General features: G+C 34.3%; 1 protein-coding gene across 2 annotated transcripts in view; it reads left to right on the forward strand.

Moving 5' to 3' along the window:
- The first annotated feature begins 18788 nt into the window (after nt 1-18788).
- The window catches only part of RAD50 (DNA repair-recombination protein (RAD50)), a 133896-nt gene continuing 129291 nt past the window's right edge, over nt 18789-23393 (forward strand). For both annotated transcript variants that reach the window (XR_016110919.1, XM_088981614.1), the window contains exons 1-4: nt 18789-19054; nt 19143-19229; nt 19344-19511; nt 21698-21873. Coding sequence is in view for 1 of the 2 variants with exons in the window: in XM_088981614.1 (XP_088837740.1) it covers nt 18932-19054; nt 19143-19229; nt 19344-19511; nt 21698-21873 (554 nt within the window). In the remaining variant the exon portion in view is untranslated. The remainder of the gene's footprint in view (nt 19055-19142; nt 19230-19343; nt 19512-21697; nt 21874-23393) is intronic.

Genomic DNA, 23393 nt, shown 5'->3' on the forward strand with positions numbered 1-23393 from the left:
ATTGAAAATGCACATCTGGCAAGGTGGTTTCATGGGTTTGGACCCAATAAGCGAAGTTGGGCTGATTTTCCCACCCAAGGTTATATGGACAAAAGAAAAGGTTAGCATTGGGTTAGAAAAATCCGTTAGTTGCATGTACTTGCTCTAGAATGAATGGTTAACATGGGCCCACCACAGGGCACTGGCTAACATGATGGGTCGGGCTTGCACAGACGGAACATGTTGGGTAGAATGACAAGGTTGGTTAGGTATTGGCCAATTTGTTGACGAAACTTGTTCAAGTCTTTGGGTCATCCCATTAATCTTATCCAGTTGTTGAGATACATGGTTCCAATTTATCTGTGGCTCAGGTTGGAAGTAGTTTCTCATTCCACAAACTCTGACCATTGAATTCATTTTATTTTGTTCATTTTAAGTATTTTTTTTTTTAAATTGAAATTGATTTTTTTTTAAATAAAAAAAAATGCAAGCAATTCAAACACATGGCCTACTGACTGACCTAAGGTTACTAAACTAGTGGTTCAACCAATATAAATTCCCTTAGGTTCACTTGGAATTACGCCACTTCCTTTGGTTAGTCAGGTAAGAGGTGGGGATGTGGGAGACTCCCCATACTCTCACAAGGAGCTAATTAAGTAACCATAAAACCAACTTAGGCTTAACCGGTTAACCTCTTTCCTTAAACACCAACTGTCGTTTATGGAAAATAATCACAAGCTTCCCAAAAATTTAGCATACTTTTGAACCAAATGTCTAGAGCACCCTAAAGGATCTTGCTATCCAAATTTTAAATTAAGGATTAGGGTGAACCGCACGTGAAAGGATGGTGGTCTTTTTTGGGCCAAGGAAGGATGATGAAATCCCCACCTTATCTTATTTAAATTGCATTGCCCTTAAATGGATTAATGGAAAAATTAAATAACTAATTAATTAAAGGGGCAATTAAGTAAAGCAATAAATAATTACAGCAAACTAAAAATAAAAGGATTAATGATGCTAAAATAATTAACTACAAAAATAAATACTAACAAGGGAAATTGCTATTCTAAGGATTAAACAGAAAATAACAAAAAAAAATATGTGACAATAAAGAAAAAATAAAATAAAATAAACGAAATGAATTTTTGAACTAAAAAAAATAGAACCTAACAAACCTAAACAGAAAACTATTTTGCTCAAGAAATTAAAGCAAAGAAAAAAATAGATCTAAGAACAAAACAAAAATAAATAATACTAAAAAATAAATAAATTGGATCTATCAAAAAAATTTAATTAACTAAGAATTCAAAGACCCTATTTTACCAAAAAACAATTCAGAAAAAAACAAGAATAAATTGGGATTACTACACCTGAATCGCAATCCCAATTTATCTTCTCTTCTCTTTTATTCAGCAGTCCAGTAACGCTTTGGTACCCCACATTTTGCTATTACGTCCTGTAAAATCAAAGAGAAACAATAAACTTGGTGTGTTCAGAAACGTGTCATTAACCACTTCGGAACACCTGTTTCAAAATTTATAAGTTTTTCAATTCTTAAAATAACTACAAAACGCAGTTAGTGGTGAGAAAGGGGTCGTATCAACAGGGAAGTGATGGAAAAATTGTTATGTACTTCAATCTGGACAAAATAACAAGATTTGAGATTGAAGAAACGCAAAATTTAATTAACTGAACTAGAATTTGTTAAAATAAAATTATAACAATGCTGAAAGTAAAAATTACAAAAAAATAAATAACAGAAATAAAAAACTAAATAAAAAAATCTACAACTCGGACTGAGGTAGCAGCCTCCGGATCTATCCTTTGACCCTCGAACTCCTCAAGCTAGGCCTTCCGTCTTACCTGTCCGAATTTAAAATCTGCAAAAGGGAAGACAAAAATTAAATTTGATAAAAATAATTTGCATAAATAACAAAAAAACTAGAAATTAAAGAACGAAAAATAAAAACACAAGTAAAAAGTAAATCTAAAACTATGGAAAGCTAAAAGGATCATGATCTAGACGTGGCAATAGTGGTTAGGCAAACTGCAATCAGGAACCCCTCCTCTTGCCTAGGTGTTCTCCTCTTCATCTACCCATGAACTTCTCAAGAGCAGCCTTCCGTCTTACCTGGGGGTAGAATCCAACCTAAAATAAAATAAAGAAAACAAAAGGGGTTGTCGATCAAATCCAGTGGTAGTAATTTTGGGTCACTTAAACCATTATCCAAGGGGCTGTGAATAGACCCCAAAGAACCATAGGATCAACCCAACAATGTTTGGCCAAAACTAGGTCAAATCGGCCTAGGGTTTGGTGTCCAAAACATGCATCAAATCATATAGGTAATTATATGAAATTCTCAGTTATGATTCACTATCATATTAGCGAATAAATTGCAAATAATCAGAAATAAATGGCTAAGGTTGAAAGTGTGATGGTCTGAATCCAATCTGAACAAAAATTCCATTCCTCTGAAACTGCAATTTGCATATTGATCTTCATCTGAAATCTTTGTCTTCTTTGTAATATTCGATGATTTCTCTAATGTAAAAAGATAGAAAACCCCTAATTTATATTACTTACATCAAAAAAACCTAATACGTTATTTTTAGAAAAAAATAATTAATTATAAACCACATAATCAAATTAATAAATCCGATGTGCACAATTCTTGCTACCATCAAGATTTTGATCACCATCACACTTTCAACCCAAGATTTCAACAATATCATTGGTCCACTCTAACAATAGAATTCTAAGAGTTTTTCAGCTAACTTCTCAAATCAGCTAGACTATTTCTTATCGATTTAAGTTTTCGTTCAAATCTGGTTTGATTTAGTCCAAGGGTTGAACGAGGCTCTGATACCACTGTTGGAAGGGTTACGATCCATCATATGGATCGCTGAACCATCCTAGATGGCTGGGTAAATTTTCAAAAATTTCCTAATCCTTTTGGGAATCAAATTTCCTATGTTTTGAAAAATTACATTTTTCAGGATCGGTTTTGCACTAAATCGGACTGGATTTGAAACCATTCAAAGAGGGAGATGTAAACTTGATACAGATACCACAAATAGAGATCCCAAGTTGGAAGTTCACGCCCAAATCAGTCCCAAAACTAGTCCCCACTGAAAATGGCGTATTGTATAGGTGAAAAACTGCAAAAATATGAAGTTGTCTTGAGCTGGTCCGCTCCCTCCTATTTTATAATCTCTATTGGAGCTATCTCCTAATTGTAATCCAGGTATAAATCAGATCTAAACTCTAATTAGATATAAACCTTATTTTCTTATTAGATTAGGAGCCACATACCCAAATGCAAACCCAAATTTGACCCATGTCACATGACAATGTCATGTGATAGCTTAATTAATCATATTAATTAGGGGCCTTATGCCCATCGGTTATAAGGTTCACGGCCCAAGGGTGTTGCATGCCCAATTTAGGCCTAATTTGTATGGCATAGGACCCCATAATGACGTCACATGAGTCCACATGGGTTCAGTTCAGGCTCTGTGAAAATGGTTGGCCGAATAGACTGCTAAACATAGTAAACCCCTGGGCACAACAATATGGGCTCAAGGTGGCTCAACATTTACACTTAAATGATCATTGAATTTAACCATTCTATGAATACCCAAGGATAATGGACTTAACTAAAATAAAGTCCTTCAGGTAATCAACCCTTAATGGTCACCTATACTTAAACATCTTGGCCCATAATGACCAAACACTACCCGACAGAGAATGACCTCTCCCCTAGCTACAAAGTATAGTATCACATTCTCAGCATTGATAGATCCCGGGAATTAAAACCTTTTGCAAATATTTTTTCATAAAACATTAATATATATCATATAAATATATTTTGCAAAACCAAATTTCAAACATAATTCAAATTCATTACCGACAGTTTAGGTTTCCATCAGAGAGAGTGCAATCCTTATCATTCACTTTGTCCTACAAAGCGGCTGCTTGGCCCAATGCTATCACTATGATCACCTACTCAAATGTTCTCTTAAACTGCCCCAATATAACTAGGTTTTGACCCTCAATGAATATCACTAATTGACATATCAAAAATATCCCAATCCAACACCTAGTGCATTCCCGCAATCAAGTGTAAGGATTATGTGTAACATTCTAGTTTTGCCCATTAGAGTGTCCAGAAGCGCGTCGTTAAACACTCGGAAACACTAGTTCAAACTTTTATAATTTTAATCAAATTCTCAAACAATTACTAATGCAGTAAAGTGATAAGAATGAGTCGTATCCACGGGGAAGCAGGAAAAAATAATTACGTACTTAGATCCAGGAGAGAGAATACAAACGGGAGTTGTAGAAATATAAAATTAATTAATTAAAAATAAAAAATACAATTCAATAAAATTAAATTTGAACAATACTGAGAACAACAAGTGCATAAAAATAAATAACATAAACAAATAAATAAAAAGAACAAAATAAAAATGTCTATGAATCCGATCAGAGGTACTAGTCTTTAGATCTCTCCTTCGACCCTCGAACTTCTCGAGTTAGGCATTCCGTCTTACCTGGTCGAATTTCAGATCTATAGAAAATGGAATGAGAGGGCACCCAATATTATGTAGGGGTTGAGATTTGGTCACCTAGAAATGGAGGGTGTAGATTAGAACACCTAGGGTTGAAGGGTTAAGATTAAAAGAATATGTTGTGCCCTAGATTGAATGGTTGGGATATAGGATGGAGGGAGGGGCTGGGATTTAATGGTGAGAAATTGAATGGTGAGAATTAGTAGAATAGGTGGCACACTAGGTTTAGAAGCTACAAATGAGAGCCCTAAAATGGATGGTGGAGATTATAAGGAGTGGATGATGGAGATTTCACATCTGGGGTGGCTAGGGTTAGCTAAGGAGGAAAAGATTAGGTTAAAATGGCTCCCAAAGGATTGTTAATGAGAGGGGAGCATGGTAATATAGTAGGATGGGTGCCAACTGGGTTTAGCAGATAGGAGGTACCCTCTTGTTCTCAGTTTTTTACAAAAACACCTCCTCTCTCACTTGGATTTTACATTAGTTTTACAAAAACTACATTTCAGCCATAAAAACTTTCCAATTTTCTACATAATTTGCATAGAGACCCTTAGAGGTCACATAATTGATTTTAACTAGGAAAATTGGAGCAATTTGATTATTGTATGGCCGAAAATAGTCCTGAATTGGTGCCATTAAGGCATCAAAATGTAGGATTATCACACCCCCCAACTTAACCATTGCTAGTCCTTAGCAATTCAACCTTAAAATTACACTGAGTATATCTTTCCATCTCAATATCCTCCTTCACAAAATTAGTCAAGCATCTTGATTCCAACATTCTCAAACTCTATATAGATCGGTATTAGGCTTTAGGGGGTAAAACTGTATTGTTTTGAATATTATAGAAACTTGGCTTAAAAAAGTATTATTTAACCTTTCATTTGCAAACTGTCTTTATAATATGAGATTGAATTTAAAATCAGATAGGTATTCTTCTCATTATTTCTGACAGTGGATTTCTGCCCATGAAGTTAATTTTTATTGTTACCTTTCACTGTTTGACGCGAATCTCGACACTTGCCTTAGGTGAAGATACCCGGTTAATAAGTGTTAGGTAAGTGTTCTTGGCATTCCCTTTTCCGTTTGAGCAAATCTCGACACTTGACTTTGGTGAAGAGACCCGGTTACTAAGTCTAGGGTATCCATTGACCTTTTATCCCCATTTTTTTTGCAACACTATTCAGGGTAGTCCACTGTTTTTTAACAATTTGAAGAATTTTGTCTAATTTCTCAATCTATCTCTTCCTATCTTGGTAGAGGCAAACTTTGGAGTATTTTTCAATTTCCAAACAATTTTGACAATATTCAAACAATGCCAATTTTGACTCATATCACTTACAACCAATTTTTATAGAATTCAATATTTTTTTATCACTTCCTTAACTTTTTCTATTTGAGAATCTCTTTTAATGAAAAACTTTAAAAATTTTAATGAAATTTTAATTCTCCATCTTTAAAGGCTTATCTTCACAATTTTTTTTTAATTTTTTTTCTCTCTCTTTCTTCACCCCTAACTTAAATGCCATTGTCCCTAATGGCATGACTAGAATGATCCAATGAAGATTTGAGCCAAAGGGAACAACGGGTAGGGGTCCAAGGTATACCACTTGGTCTTGAATAAAAAAAACTCTAATCCTAAAATTAAATGGAAAAAAATTTATGTTGTGTTGCCTCCCAACAGCACTAAGTCATCTTTAGCCAAACACATTAAAGCTCTTTTTCCATCTACACTTTCTGACTCACTTTCATCTTCTGACAAACAGGGCTCAAACTAGGCTAACCAAGGGGTAAATAGGTCATTTAAAAAGTTATCTACTATATCCACCTTGCACTTATCTTCCCCTTGGTTTGGATACTTAGAGGCACTAAAAAGGTTTAACCCGACTTTCTGCTACCTTAATGAAATGTCCATTTTTTCCGATTTACAATTGATATTTGTACCGGCCATTGCTCTAAATGGACATCTTAAGACTATCGGGATGTGGTTTAGTTCTTTGGTTAGGGTCATGTCTAGGAAGATAAATACATTGGGAAGTGACAACCCTCTACCCTAACAATGACATCCTCAATAACACTTCGAGGAGTCTTAACTGACCAATCAACAAGTTGCAAAATTACAGGGGTAGGTTTTAACTCGTCGATCCGAAACCTATCATAAATGGATGGAGGCATATTTATACTGAATCCAAGATCCAATAGAGTCCGATCGAAGGTGATTTAGAGATGACACATGTTATGAGAGGAGCATTAGGATCTTTCATTTTTCGGGGAAGTTTGTTTATGAGAACTGCACTAACACCTACTGAGAGCATCACTTTTTGTGGGGCCGATCGTGGCTCCATTATTTGAGTACATAGCTCTTTTAAGAACTTGGCATAGGCCGGGATATGTTGGATCGCATCAAGGAGAGGGTAGTTAATATGGACTTCCTTGCTCTCCTCGTTGCGGGTCTCTTTCTACTTTTGCACCGGCTCGATTGTGAGTGCAATTGGAAATGTGACTATAGGTTGGTTCACCGTGGGCTTTTCTTCTAATGTTTCATTTCCTTCTTCTTCTCCCCCCAAATTAGGGCCTTCTTGCTCCTTTTCACTAACTCTCTTTTTCTCACACAAGTTCTCTAAAATCCTCCCACTCCTTAAGGTTGTAATAGCCTTGGTATTTTAAGGTTGAGGGTTCTTAGGAAGTGGTTGAACTTGTTGTGGAGGAAAACCTAGTGGCTGATTTCTAGGACTTCCAACTGGTAGACTTGGTAATTGCCCTACTCCTCTCCTCTTCTTGGCTTCAACTGGCTGTCCTATTCATCTTTCTAATCTATTGATGGACTGCTACTGATTTAGGATCAACTGTTGAAGCTTCATCAATTGGTCATCGACGGTACGAGTTTGAGGAGGTTGTGGGTAAGCCTGATACGACTGAACTGGTTGGTTCCTAGGGTACACCTGTTGGAATGAACTCTGTACTTGTGTCCTCTAAAAATTTTGGGCCATTGAGTTAGATGAGTGGTATTGTTGTTTGGACTGTGTATAGGTTTGACATGGTTGAGTCGATTAAGTCCCAGGGTAATCATTGTACTCCCAACAAGTTTGGGCTTCAGACTATTGAGAGTGCATATCTGGTAAGGGGTTTTCTTGGACTTGGGCTCTTTAATTGAAGTTAGACTGATTTTCCCACCCAGGGTTATATGGACTTGAGAATGGGTTAGCATTGGGTTGGAAAAATCTATTGGTCGCATGTACTAGGTTTGGAATAACTGGTTGACATGGGCCCGCCGCAGGGCACTGGCTGACATGATGGGTCGGGCTTGCACAGATGGAACATGATGGATATGATGACAAGGATGGGTATGGGCTACTTTGTTGGCGGCGTGCGAGGACTTCGTCAAGTCTTTGGGCCATACTATTAATCTTGTCCAGTTGTCGAGACACGTGGCTCCAATCTATTTGTGGCTCAAGTTGAAAGTAATTTTCATTCCACAAATTTATGGCTCAGGTCGGAAGTCTTTGGGTCATACCATACCATTAAATTCATTTTATTTTAACACCCCTTTTCTTCTTTTTTTTTTGGAATTTGAAATTTAAATTTTGAATTTTAATTTCAAATTTAGATCTTTGAAATTTAAATTCTGAAATTTAAACTCAAATTTGATGTTTTAATTTTTTTTTAGTTCAAAATTTAAATTTCTGAAATTAGATTTTGAAATTTAAATTCTTAAAATCTAAATTCAAGTTGGAATTTTTAAATTTTTTTCTTTTTTTTTTGTTTGTTTTTAAAGTCAAACAAAACAACCACAAGACCAAGGGGTTGACCTAGGGTTTCCTAAACTAGTGGTTCAACCAATGTGAATTCTTTTAGGCTCATTTGGAATTACACCACTTCCTTTGGTTATTCATGTAAGAGTTGGGGATGTGGGAGGCTCCCCTTGCTCTCGCAATGACCTAATTAAGTAACCACAAAACCTGCGTAGGCTTAGCCGTTTTACCTCTTTCCTTAGACACCAACCGCCAGTTATGGTAAGTAATTTCAAGCTCTCCTAAAATTCAACACACCTTTGAACAAAAATGTGAGGCTTTCCTAAAGGAACTTTCTATCCAAACTTTAAATTAGGGTTAGGGTGAACCGCACATGAATGGTGGTGATTTTTGGGCCAAGGTAGGGTGATGAAATCCCCACCTTATCTTATTCAGTTTAGTTGCTCTTAAATGAATTAATGGAGAGACAAAATAAACACAACAAAATGCAAGCTACTACACTGCATGAACAATTATTTCTAAAATGTAATTCAGGAATTAAACCTAAAAGAATAAAGCAAATAACTAAACAAAAGGAATAATAAAAAGAGCACCTGGCACATTCACAACTAACAATAATAATTTCAGCAAATAAATAAACCCATACGATGCATGCTCTAGAATATCAAACCCTAAATAATGGAATGAAAATGCAAGAGAAATATTGATTTTTTTAATTTCTTCTTATATGTTTTTTATTCAAAGTTTAAGTTTTTGTGAGTTTAAATTCAAATTCAAATTTTGAGATTGAAATTCCTAAAATTTAAATTTGATTTTTTTTTTATTTCTAACTTTTTTTCATTTTTTTTAATTCGACAATTTAAATTTTAAATTTTGAAATTTGAAATTCAAATTCAAATTTGAAATTTAAACTCAAATTTGAAAATTTCAACAATTTCCTATTTAGCAATTAAATATTCAATTAAATAACTAAAAATAAAGAATTAAATAAGGCAACAAATAATTATTGCAAACAGAAAACAAAACAAGAAATTAATTGTGCTAAACATAATTAACAACTACCAAAAATAAATTCTAACAAACTATTACTAATCTAAAAATTAAACTGAAAATAAAATGATCAAAAAGAAAATTATGCAAGAAATAAATAAAATAAAATAAAATAAATAAAATATAAAAAGACCAAAAAAAAATAAACAAAACAAAAAAAATATGCTGATTTTTTTTATTTATATTTTTTCGTTTTTTTTACTAAAAGAAAAACACAAATATAAAAATTAATACGAAAATAAAATTAATGAAAGAAAAATACGCTGCAAAAACAGATAAAATAAAATAAATTAACCAAATTTTTTTTATTTCTTGCTTTGTTTTTTTATCTAAAATAAAAGAAAAAAACGAATCCAAAATTTAATCTAAAAATAAAATAAAATAAAACAAAACAAATTAAAATTATACTGCAAGAAATAAAATAAAATAAATGATTTTTTTTTTTGTTTTTTGTTTTTTTGAATCTGAAATAAAAGAATAGCATGAACCTAATAAAGGAAAAAAAAATCAAACAAGAAATTAAAATAAAGAAAGAAGAATAGATCTAAAAACCAAAGGGAAGCAAAATAATACTAAAAAAATAAATATGATCTAGAAAAAAAGAAATTAATTAAAATTTCAAAAATAACTATTCTAAAAAAAAGTGTTTGAAAATAGAAATTAGAAAATTAAAAATAAAATGGAATGACTACACCTGAAACGCAATCCAATTTCTCTTCTCTTCTCTTCCGTCCCGTAGTCCCACAATGCTCCAGTACCCCACCTTTCACTATTCCGTCCTACAGAATCAAAGATAAACAAGAATTAAACTGAGATAACGGATCAAGTAAGAAAACAAAATTGAAAAAAAATAATAAAATAGATCCGGACAAAGCAACTAAAAATTTTTCTCCGTGCTTCCCTAGCAATGGCGCCAAAAACTTAGTGTGTTCGAAAGTGCGTCGTTAAACACTCCGTAGCACAAGTTCGAACATTTATAATTGTATTCCGATTCTCAAACAACTACTAACGTAGTATAATGATGAGAACGGGTCGTATCCACAGGGAAGCAGGGGAAAAATAATTACATACTTAGATCTGGGAGAGAGAATACAAATGGGAGTTGCAGAAATATAAAATTAATTAATTAAAAAGAAAAAAATGGAATTCATTAAAACCAAATTCCAATAGTACTGATAATAATAAGTGTGTAAAAATAAATAAATAAAAGGTACGAAATAAAAGTCTAAGAATCCGATCAGAGTAATAGTCTACAGATCTCTCCTTCGACCCTTGAACTTCTCGAGCTAGGCCTTCCGTCTTACCTGGTCGAATTTTAGATCTGTAGAAAAGAAATAAAGTACAAATTAAATTTGATAAAAGTAAAATTTATAAGAAGGGAAAATGAACTGGAAACTAAAGAACATAAAGCAATTCTAAAACTGAAGAAAAAGTGGTTGGGATTGAAATCTAGAGGTGGCAATAGTGGTATTGGCGAATTGCAAGTAAGAACCCCTCCTCTTGCCTAAGTGTCCTTCTCTTCCTCTACCCTTGAACTTTTTAAGATCAACCTTCTTTCTTACTTTTGTGAATTGACCAACCCCTTCTATAGGGCCCTTGGGACCCTTTTTATAGAGAAAGGTGGACACGACTAGAAATAGGGAGAAAGATGGGGGGTGGCAACTGGGATTTAGCAAACTTAGGGATGCTCTAGAGTTTTTAATGGATGGTTAAGGTGGTTTTGGGGTGATCCTATGGCTGAAAATGGATGGAGAGGGCACCCAATATTATGTAGGGGCTGAGATTTGGTCACCCAGAAATGGAGGGTGTAGATTAGAACACCTAGGGTTGAAGGGTTAAGATTAAAAGAATATGTTGTGCCCTAGATTGAATGGTTGGGATATAAGATGGAGGAAGTGGCTGAGATTTAATGGTGAGAAATTGAATGGTGATGATTAGTAGAATAGGTGGCACCCTAGGGTTTAGAAGCTACAAATGAGAGCCCTAAAATGGATGGTGGAGATTATAAGGAGTGGATGATGGAGATTTCACATCTAGGGTGACTAGGGTTAGCTAAGGAGGAAAATATTAGGTTAAAAAGGCTTCCTAGGGTTTGCTAATGAGAGATGAGCATGGTAATATAGTAGGATGGGCGCGAACTGGGTTTAGCAAATAGGAGGCGTCCTCTTGTTCTCAGTTTTTTATAAAAACACCTCATTTCTTAGTTAGACTTCACACTAGCTTCCCAAAGACTGCATTTCAGCCATGAAAACTTTACAATTTTCTACATAATTTGCATAGAAACCCTCAGAGGTCACATAATTGATTTTAATTGGGAAAATGATGCACTTTGACTATTTTAAGGCCGAAAATACCCCAGAATTGATGCCCTGAAGGTATCAAAATGTAGGGTTTTCACCCATCAATCTCCAAGGTCCAAGGCATAATTGGAAAATGGTTCGAGTTCAATGTTTCAACTAAACACACATTGGATGTGTTTTGTTTCTAACCCTAGCAGCTGAGGCAAGGTGGTCCAACTCCTTTGGCGGCACATCAATGTCAACTTTGTCATGATAAACTCCCCATGTTTATCAAACGGTTGAGAACATTTAAACTAACACGAGTTTCATAAGTGTTTAATTTAAGGGATAATTTCACAGAAACATATTATTATAAACATAAAACAATAATGCACTTTTATTCATTTACAATAAATGTATTTGCACATCAATCTGATTGGAGTTAAGGGCATACACTATCTAACACATCATACAATGAACAAATAAGTGAAGTTGTTTTGGAAAATACCCCACAAAATGGTAAACATACGTCACCAACAATTCAAAAGGAAATTTTGTATATTTTTTCTAGAAATGTGCAAAGTGCAATTCGCAAGGAAATTGGAGATGCAAAATTTTACTTAATCATTAAAGAAGCTCGAGATGAATCTAGAATATAGAAAATGGTCATTATTGTGAGGTTTGTTGATAGAGATAGATATGTACAAGAAAGATTCTTAAATTTGGTACATGTTAAAGATGCAATTGCATCAACTCTTAAGGAAGAGATTTCATATGTTTTATCTCATCATAATCTCGATATTCAAAATATTCGCGGTTAAGAGTTTGATGGATCTAGTAATTTGCATGGAAAATGGAACAATTTACAAACTTAATTTCTTAAAGATTGTCCTTATTCATATTACATGTATTGCTTAGTTAAAATATTGTATTCATTATACTCTCATAGAGTTTTTGATTGTCTACAATGAGAAGGAAATTGCTGAAAGTTTCAAAATAAACATGATTATTAATGCTTTCATTATATTCTCAGTCTTTCATGATAGAATATATTAACTGGTTGGTAAAATCTATTGGCCGCATGTACTAGGTTTGGAATAATTGGTTGACATGGGCCCGCCAAAGGGCACTAGCTAACATGATGGGCCAGGCTTGCACAAATGGAACATGATGGGTATGAGTTATTTTGTTGATGACGTGCGAAGACTTCGTCAAGTCTTTGGGCCATACCATTAATCTTGTCTAGTTGTCGAGACACGTGGGTCCAATCGATTTGTGGCTCAAGTTGGAAGTAATTTCTCATTCCACAAATTTGTGACTCATATTGGAATCTTTGGGCCATACCATACCATTAAATTCATTTTATTTTAACACCCCTTTTCTTCTTTTTTTTTTTAGAATTTGAAATTTAAATTTTGAATTTTAATTTCAAATTTAGATATTTGAAATTTAAACTCAAATTTGATGTTTTAATTTTTTTTTAGTTCAAAATTTAAATTTCTAAACTAGTGGTTAACCCTCAATGAATATCACTAATTGACATATCAAAAATATCCCAATCCAACACCTTGTGCAGTACCATAATTAAGTGTATGGATTATGTATAACAATCTAGTTTTGCCCATTACAGTGTAGGGGCTGAGATTTGGTCACCCAAAAATGGAGGGTGTACATTAGAACATCTAGGGTTGAAGGGTTAAGATTAAAAGAATATGTTGTGCCCTAGATTGAATGGTTGGGATATAGGATGAAGGGAGTGGTTGAGATTTAATGGTGAGAAGTTGAATGGTGAGGATTAATAGAATAAGTGGCATCCTAGGGTTTAGAAGCTACAAATGAGACCCCTAAAATTTATGGTGGAGATTATAAGGAGTAGATGATGGAGGTTTCATATCTGGGGTGCTAGGGTTAACTAAGGAGGAAAATATTATATTAAAAAGGCTCTCAAGGGATTGTTAATGAGAGGGTAGCATGGTAATACAAAAGGATGGGCGCCAACTGGGTTTAGCAGATAGGAGGCACCCTCTTGTTCTCAGTTTTTTATAAAAACACCCCTCTCTCAGCTAGAATATAGCAAATGGTCATTATTGTGAGGTTTGTTGATAGAGATGGATATGTACAAGAAAGATTCTTAGATTTGGAACATGTTAAAGATGCAATTGCATCAACTCTTAAGGAAGAGATTTCATCTATTTTATCTCATCATAATCTCGATATCCAAAATATTCGCGGTTAAGAGTATGATGGAGCTAGTAATTTGCGTGGAAAATGGAACGACTTACTAGCTTAATTTCTTAAATATTGTCCTTATTCATATTACATGTACTGTTTAGTTAAAGATTGTATTCATTATACAATATTGTATTCATTATACTCTCATAGATTTTTTGATTGTCTACAATGAGAAGGAAATTGTTGAAAGTTTCAAAGTAAACAGGATTATTAATGCTTTCATTATATTCTCAGTATTTCATGATAGAATATATTAATTAATTTGATACCCAATTATGTATTTTATAATTGATAGATAATAGAATTCATTATTTTGATATTTTAAATCATGCATTAGATTTTATTAGGATTGGTATTTAAGTAATTATATTGACTACCCCCTATAAAAAATATTGGTTCCGCCCCTGCCAACCCAATTTCTGGGTAATTTGAGTACTAAATTTCAATGAATGACATAATGGAACAATGTTACGAGGAAAAGTGTGAAGACTTTCACATTTAGATTGTATGATATTAGTGGTATCTCAATGCACATGCATTAGTTGTGTTAACATACAGTAGAGGCAAAGTTGAGGACTTATGCAATAAAGCCTTCCATAAGGCCACATATGTGAAAGTGTATAACCATTTTGTCCATGTTCTACTAAGACATAAGTATTGGTCAAATGTACATCATCGCCCTATTAGACCCCTATTAGTGAAAAGAAGACCTTGTCGATTACTAGTCAGTAGAAGGAGATAATAAGATGAAGCAGGACCATCCTATTATTCCCCACTATAGAGCAAGATAGTTAGATGCTCTATTTGTATTGGGTATCGTCATAACATAAGGCAATGCCGTGCTCCTTCCCCAATACCAACAATACAAGTGCATAGGTAGGCTTCTATCATCAGTAACCCCACCAACCTTTTTCAGCCATTAATGGGTTAGGACATAGTAGTAAGTAATATCGTTGAGATATTACATATGCATAGGCCTAGTCTTGACTAGTTGAAATCAGACCACACTACAATGAGAAAAATTTATTGTAAGAAAGGGGTGCGATTCTCACCATCATCCAGAGCATTCACGAAATGGCTTCTTCCTCCATGGCAGCTCCTAACCCATTAACGTATGAAGTGGCTTCATCCTTCATGACATCTCCTAACCCATCAACATATGAAGTGGGTTTTTCCTTCAGTGCAGCTCATGTCATCATATTAGGTCTAACAGTGCAAGTAGAGGAAATGTTGGAAATTGTATGAGGGGTGGCAAAAGGAGTTTGTTTGACATAAACATCCAAAAGCCTTTACCTAGTAGATAGGTTTCCTTAATCATCTAATTTTATATTATATACTAAAGGGACATATGATGTAATGGTTGAATAACCCAACATGGGTGGTAGAGAAAGGTTGCATCATCCACACATTATAGTCCCCCCAAGAAAATATGTTACCCCCTAGTTAATTTTAGTTAAATGTTATATTAAAGTTTAGACTATGTAGTAAGTAAAACACCTTATAATGTGTGCACGTTGAAGAATAATCCTGCCAAGAAATTATATTTTTTTTAACCATGACTCAGAAGTAAAGAGCATTGGTTTTTTTAAAGTTGAAAGTCATAATTGATCCATTTACTTTTTGGGCTCTTAAAGAACCCCAAATTAACTGTATCATTAACTTGAAGTAGTAAATTTGATGTTTCATATGACGAAGTGCCATGCAAAGGGTTTTGAACCTTTCTCCACAAATCATGTTAGTCCTTGTGCTACCTAGTAATGACTTTCTGTTCCATAAGCATGAGCAAAATTCCCAAAATAAGCACATCAATTTCCCTCTTCTGGAACATGAATGTGAAGTTCAGTTCCCATAACCCGACTATATAATGTGAGTTATATGCTGTAAATTAAGGCCATTTTCTTTTTTTTTCTTCATTTTTTTCCTTTTTATTTTTCTTTTTTTCGTAGTTGGAGCTATAGAAGTTTCTTTTTTCTCCATTTCTTAAAATAAGAAAAATTTGCATTGTCTTTGGTATCAATTATATATGAGTACATATGCAATTTATGATTTTGTAATCGTTTCCTAGGAGAGGCATCCATATTTTTTCATGCCCCTTATTTATTATTGTCATTGTAAAGTTGTTTAGTCTTTTCTTGATTTTGAAGAACTCATGGAGGACCTGCTCAAGTATATATGTTCTATGAGTTGATGACTCTTTGATAGAAAATGAAGTGATTACTGCTTACAAATCCTTAGGTTTCTCATACTTCTTTTTCTTTCTTGTCTATTTTCCTTAGTAGATTTGTAACAAAAGAGACCATTGTTTACAAACCCTAACTCTTTTTGTTCCTAATGTATTATATGGAATGTCACTCCTAAACTAATGTAGAATTAATTACATGGATATGGATATAATAAATGTTGTTTTTTCTTCGAAAATATGATTATAATCCTAAAGTACAAGCATTAAAACATGTGAAACTACTTTATTGAGAACATGATAAAAAAGAAGTGGCAAGAGGTATATTTGTTAGTGAAGATCCAAAAAAAGGTGATAGATAATGAAATACTTGGTTATGAATGGGCGAAGGAAGGACTTCAATGTGACGCTTGTATGTAGCAAACTGATTTAATTAAATGTGTAAAGGTTTTATTTGTGGAATTAAACTTTTTTTTTTCCAAATTTACAATGGCTTGCATCTAATTTTTAAATGGAAATAATAAAATTTTAGCAACGGTTTTTTAAACCATTGCAAAACATGTCATTCAGCAATACTTTGTGCAACTGTTGATACAAAACAACATGACAATATAAATATTTTTTGCAATTGTTTTATCTAAAACTTTCGCTATTGCTAATTACTCATGTATTACACGTATTCTATAGTTAGGATTTTGATTATGGTATTATCAACCTATGGCAACGGTTCAATATAAACCGTTGTAATAGATTATATAAATAACCACGAACCAACCCGTTGTTATATCAATTTGTAGCAATGTTACATAATAAAACCACTATATCCATTGCTATAACTTTTAGCCACATAAAAAAAAAGCATTGCTAAATTCATCACATAGACCTCAGTCCTGTATTAGATCCATGACTCGAATGTGTATTTTAGATCCAGATCCCTGACCAAGATCTTAGAATCCACCACCCATATCCCTGATCCATGATTTAAATATAAATATAGTACTAAACCCAAACCTAGATTCAAATCCTAGATCCAAACACGTCCTAATCCCATATCCATGAAATAAAACCAGATCTTATATCCTAGTTTCAGCCCATATTCATGCCCCAAATGCAATTTTTAGATCCAAATCCATGACCCATATCCTTGGCCAAGATCCTGAAATCTAAGGCCCATATTTGTGACCCATATACAAGCTTAAATCCAACTAAACACCTAGATCTTATATCCTTTAGTCATATCTAGATCTAGACCTAGATCCAAATCATGCCTTAAATCCTTGATCCATGACCTAAACCCAACCTATGATTTGTGACCCATGCCTTGTTACCCAAACCTATATCTTATATCCAAACCCAAAGTCAAATCTAGATCCAAACCTAGATCCAAATCAAATCATAAACCCAAACCTAAATCCTAATATATACACAAATCCTAGATGCGTGACCCATATCCCAAATCCAAGAGCATGACCTAATTTATACACGTTCTGCGTATTAGATTCTTGTTAGAACGATATATATTGTCATTCGAATTGGGCCTATTCAACCCACTTGAGCCAAGCCCAACTTATCCACTAAGCAACAACCCATGTAGGCCTATCGTTTTAAACTAAACCCAACTTTACAAAACCAATTAGCTCTCACTCTGCATAGATTCAGCCTACCTTCCCACACCTTGGAGCCCAAATCAATTAGAAGCAAAAAATCAAGTCCATCCAATCTACTTGAACCTTTAGAATAAACCAGACCAACCCAAATTGGTAATATTCAATCCACTTGAACGAAGCCCAACCTACTCACTTAGAAACAACCCTAATAACAACAACAATACAACTGTAATTTAAAATTTCCATGTGCAATGCAAGAGCATATTTATTATGAATATTTAAGTTTATTTTTAATAATATTGTTATTTTTGCTAATGTCCAAATTCAATGTTATATCTAAAACTCAATTAAAGTAATTAATATAAAGAAAAGATTATCATCTACAGCACGTGCTTAATTATTGCTATAAACATAAAAAAGAACCAAATAAAGGAACGGTAAAAAAATGAACCAATCAACCGATTAACTGATTGATATCGGCTTGGTTTTATGGTTTTCCAAAAATAAAAAATGAATTTGGCTTAGAAAAGCCCGAATTCGATTAGTCAAACCATGAGCACCCTAAACCATTACCGATTAGGTATTCAAAATCCTATCATGCGAAAATGACATCCTTTACGTGGGACTCAGGAACGTGTATCGAATCGACGGATATTAAAAATTAATATTTAAATTCAAATCCGATTAATTATTCAAATATTCGATTTGATTCGACTTCAACTAATTAATTATTTTAGGTAATCAATAAATATATAAAATAAATATTTTATTTATATAATTTAATTATTATATATATAAATTATACAAGACATTTAAATATTTTATATATTATATATAAGAATTAAATAATTAATCAAATTCGGATATTTATCAAAATCTAATAAGGTCATATTCAAATTTGATTAACTACGAATAAAATATTCAGGTTAAATATTCCAATTAATGAAATTGGATTCGATTATGTGAAATCTCGAATTCTAAATTGGATTTTCGAATATCGATGCACAATGGGATCGATTGTGGGGGTGGGCCTGTCCCCTCGGGAACAAAAATTAATCCTGAGCCGGACTCCGGACAATTGATGATGCTCCCGCGCAGCAGAGTATCATAGAGAATATAAAGCTCCAACCTCCAACCCGCCATTTCTACCTTCTCATGGCACTGTACACTCTTGAACAGTGGCACTGACACCGGCTTCCCAAATCCTTCGCCGGCGTTACCCTCCGGTTATGTTCATCCGCCCCCTCTGAACTGAAACAATCTGCTCCCAAAGCTGCAAAGATGAGCACCATAGATAAGATGTTAATCAAAGGCATCCGGAGTTTCGACCCGGAGAACAAGCATGTCATCACCTTCTTCAAACCTCTAACCCTAATCGTCGGTCCCAACGGGGCCGGAAAAACTGTAATAACCTCATAAATTCATTCCTTGGCCATTGTACTGGTGTTATATTCCCCATTCTGATATTCGCGTTGTCTCGTTTGGTTCACAGACCATTATTGAATGCTTGAAACTATCATGCACTGGCGAGTTACCTCCAAATGCAAGGTCTGGTCAGAGTTTCATTCATGACCCTAAGGTGTGGTGTGCTTGTGTTCTCTTCATTTTCTTCCAATTTCGTGTCTTAGAACGGTGTATTTGGTTATTTACATTTTTCTTTTTTTTTTTTTTCCAATTTGGGTCGTGGTTGTAGGTTGAGGGGGAAACAGAAACGAAGGCACAGATAAAGCTTCGGTTCAAGACGGCAGCTGGAAAAGATGTTGTCTGTATAAGGTCGTTCCAATTGACGCAGAAGGCTTCGAAGATGGAGTACAAGGCGATTGAAAGTGTCTTGCAAACAATTAATCCTCACACTGGAGAGGTCACTGCAGTTTTATTTGAACATTTGTAGAGTTATGCTGTTAGAATAGTGGCAGAAGTGCATATGCTAGATGAATGAGTGGTAAAACTAGAAATAATAGGTTCGGAAATTAAGTACTAGGAAGGAAAGTAACATGTAGCAACTTCAATAGGTGATAAAATGAGAGAAAGTACTAGGAAGGAACGTAGGAGCAACTCCTAATGAGAGAAAGTAGATTGAAGTGGTTTGATCACGTGCATAGAAGACCATCTATTTTGTTACTTAGTTGAAGGGACTAGAACTGCTAGGGGCAGACTGAAAAGGACTTGGGTGATCCCACTAGTTGAAGGGGCTAGAACCACATATAATTTGATGATGGATATGACACTGAACAGAATGGAATGGGGAAACAATTCATGTAACTGATTCCATATAGTTGGGACTTGGGACAAGGCTTAGACAACGAGGATGATAGTTTAAAACAGAAAATTGTGCACCTCTTCGAAACCTATATGCCATCTACCTGAATTCGTTTGGTATCTTCAACCCTTGAGTTTGATTCTATATCCATATCTTATCCTCCATACTATCTTTCCTGTTATTATTTTGCCCCCTTTTTAATCAATAATGAAACCAATTTCTTAATGAAGAAATGATAAAGGTAAAAGGGGTGCACCCCAGAGATAAAGTTCCGCACAACGAACTGTCTGATTCAGCAATTGCACTACTATCTAGTATGTAGCCAAGTTATCTGCCAAAGAATTAGTGGGCACTGGCAGTCATCTGAATGGTCTGCCCACTATGGATAAAGGCTCTGGCATCTCCTATATTAAGACATACTGACCAAAGGCAATGGTGCCATCAATCATCCATAAGATAAACATCTCCCCTCTACTTCCCTTTGTCAAAAGATTAAGGAGAAAAGTTTAATGCAATAAGACCTTTTGAGGGCTGCATATGGTTTTTGTTAGTCCTAATTTGTACTCGAGTGAGTTAAGAAATGGCACCAAATGGTGCCATCAATCATTTGGTGCCCTTCCCCACATGTCTGTTGCCTTGGTTTAAGAAATGGTGAGACGACGATTCATCTTTTGATTTATTGTCATTTTGCTTCTTATTTGTGGGATTGGTTTTCTTCTTTGTTTGGTTGCAGATGGAATCCCCACTCCCCGGGTGTGTTGAACCTTTTTGACTCTAGCTTCTTCCGACAACCAAGGAAAAGAGGCAGGGTAATGTGGAGAATAACAAGAACATCCATCCTTTGGTCAATTTGGGAGGAGAGAAACAATAGGATAGAAGTACATCATCTCTTCAAGGACTTCTCAGCTGATTTAATTAGAAATTGGAGTGTTATAGCTGTATCCTCTCCCACCTTCCCTGTGGTACAAGAAAGTTGGGTACCACCGCCTTAGTTCAGGGTGAAGTTAAACTTTGATGGAAGCTCCTTGGGTAATCCAAGTCAGTTGGGAGCTGGGGGTGTGTTCATAAATGAGGAAGAAGGAGACTCCAAGCTGGTAATAGGGTGGATGCAATTTGGAAACTTGGGAGTTTGGTCTCTTAGACAGACTCTAAGAGAGATTATTAGCTAAGCAAGGGAGATTGGGGTGCGTTTTAAATGGGTAAGAAGGTCATCAAATGGAATGGCTGTCACTTTAGCTAAGCAAGGAGCTACTAGGGAGACTTTGTTTTGGTCTTGTTTGTAAGATTTTGTTTTGATACTCCATCCATTTTGTGGGTGGTAAATCTGTAATCTTTTAAAATCATCAATGAAGTTATCCTCTCCTATAAGAAATATTATATATTAATGACAAAATTTGGTTAATTCAGATTTTTCCGTTAACCGAATTCCCAAACCTGAAAATAGAAACCGAAATTGAAGTTTTGTAAAACTGAATTAACCAAACTGAAGTAACCAAAAACCAAACCAAAAAAACCGGAATAAAAAATTTTGGTTTGGTTTTAACTGAACAATGCTCATCCCTGGTGAATACTTATGCCTTATTAAGTGATTGTGGTTAGCCTTAGGCACCTACTGTGCTGATGAATACATGGAATTTATGAGGGTTGTCCAGAGCTTATGAGTTCTTGTTGAAATTTGTTTGGGCATTTAGAGTGTGGGTTTATTGATCTGCTATGTGTAAATTGTCTCATCTATATATTAGCATTTACTTAAGTTTTATTTCTCCTTGTTTATGGCTGAAGTGCAGAAAGTTTGCCTCAGTTATAGATGTGCTGATATGGATAGGGAAATTCCTGCTCTTATGGGTGTCTCAAAGGCTATATTAGAAAATGTTATATTTGTACACCAAGATGAGGCCAACTGGCCATTGCAAGATCCTTCGACATTAAAAAAGAAGTTTGATGACATCTTCTCTGCTACTCGGTAATCCCCTATATTATCTTCACTCATAAGTATCTTTTGTTGCACTTTGAATTGAGATAAAGTTTATTGCCATTGTGCATATTTTTAATGGTCCAGGTGAAATTAAAGTTTTTTTTTTTTTTTTTGTAATGATACCTTCATTACAAAAAACGTGCTATTGTAATGAAGGTATTGGAGCTGATTTATATAATTATCAGTTCTACAAGAAACTGTACATATAAAGAAGAAACATGCTATTGTCCCCAACAATCGTGAAAGGAGAATAGTGAGGTCCACAAAGTAATCTTTACTCACTCCACCCCTTGATTATAAGAGAAACTCTTGAAAATTGGTCGTGCAAATGGCCTAGCACCAAGGTTCAAAGTATAGATACACCCTTGTGTATCGGCAGAGGTGTCACGATACTTAGAAACACATGCTTTTATATTTTTTTTAGTTTTTTTTTTCAAAATATGGTTTTTGGGGAATTATTTATGCATATCTTTTTTATTAAAAAAGAGAGGGATCCCGAAGGTGTATCGGAACCCCAAAGATACAATATGATATGTCTGATATGGGGCGTATCATATAAAAAATTTGAACCTTGCCTAACACAAGACCATTTCCAATAAAAAAAGGCCTAGCACAAGAAAAAAGGAAATATTTTTCTATAGATGTGACCCTGGGAAAGAACTAGTTGGTGTAACTCATCTCATTGTGAAGGTTCTATAAAGTGCATGCATACCTTTGAGTTGAAAGAGCATTGTCACATTAGTTGGAATTCATTTTACAATTGGATACCTACTAGTTAATGACCCAGTACTCAGTACAGGAAAGCTTGTATATAGTTTTTTGTTTGAGACCTGAGACCTACTATTCAAGTGGCATGTCTTGAAGCATTTAGTCTGAGTTTTTTATTTGATTTAGGACACTGAATTATGTTTAATTTGTAATTGGATAGCCCGCTTGATCTTTAAGAATGGAACCCACATCAATTTAATGTCTTGAAAGCATTAATGCTGGGTTTTTTTAGCAAACTAAAATTAGATTTGATTTGTTATTAAAGGATATGAGCTAACTTTCCAACTCAAATTAGGAAGCAACATGATTTGAGAGCTAGAGTGGGACCCACCCTTTGCATATATTTTGAATTGAAATTTATTTACTCCTTTTTATGAATGGGAGGCTATTAGGGCTGTAAATGGACTTTGAAAGTTCGAAATGCAAATTATTTCGTATTCAGATAATCTATTTACATAATTGGATTGGATTTGTATTTTAGAACCTGCTTCCATTTAATAATTGGATTGGATGTAGATTCAACTCTATCTGATCCAATTATTATATGGTATTATATAGTTAAGTATGCATAAATGATATATATTTGTAATTATATACAATTTATAACTAATAAATTTGATAATTCATTTTTACATAAATTTATTATATAAGTTCAAAAGTAATTTGTCTTTAACTTTTTTTTAATAAAATTTTCTTTATTTTAAAGACAACAAAGGAGATTTGGATTAGATCCAAATCCA

The sequence above is a fragment of the Nelumbo lutea genome, chromosome 3, assembly GCF_056320005.1.
Source record: "Nelumbo lutea isolate HS-2025 chromosome 3, American lotus-T2T, whole genome shotgun sequence".
Lineage (NCBI taxonomy): Eukaryota > Viridiplantae > Streptophyta > Magnoliopsida > Proteales > Nelumbonaceae > Nelumbo > Nelumbo lutea.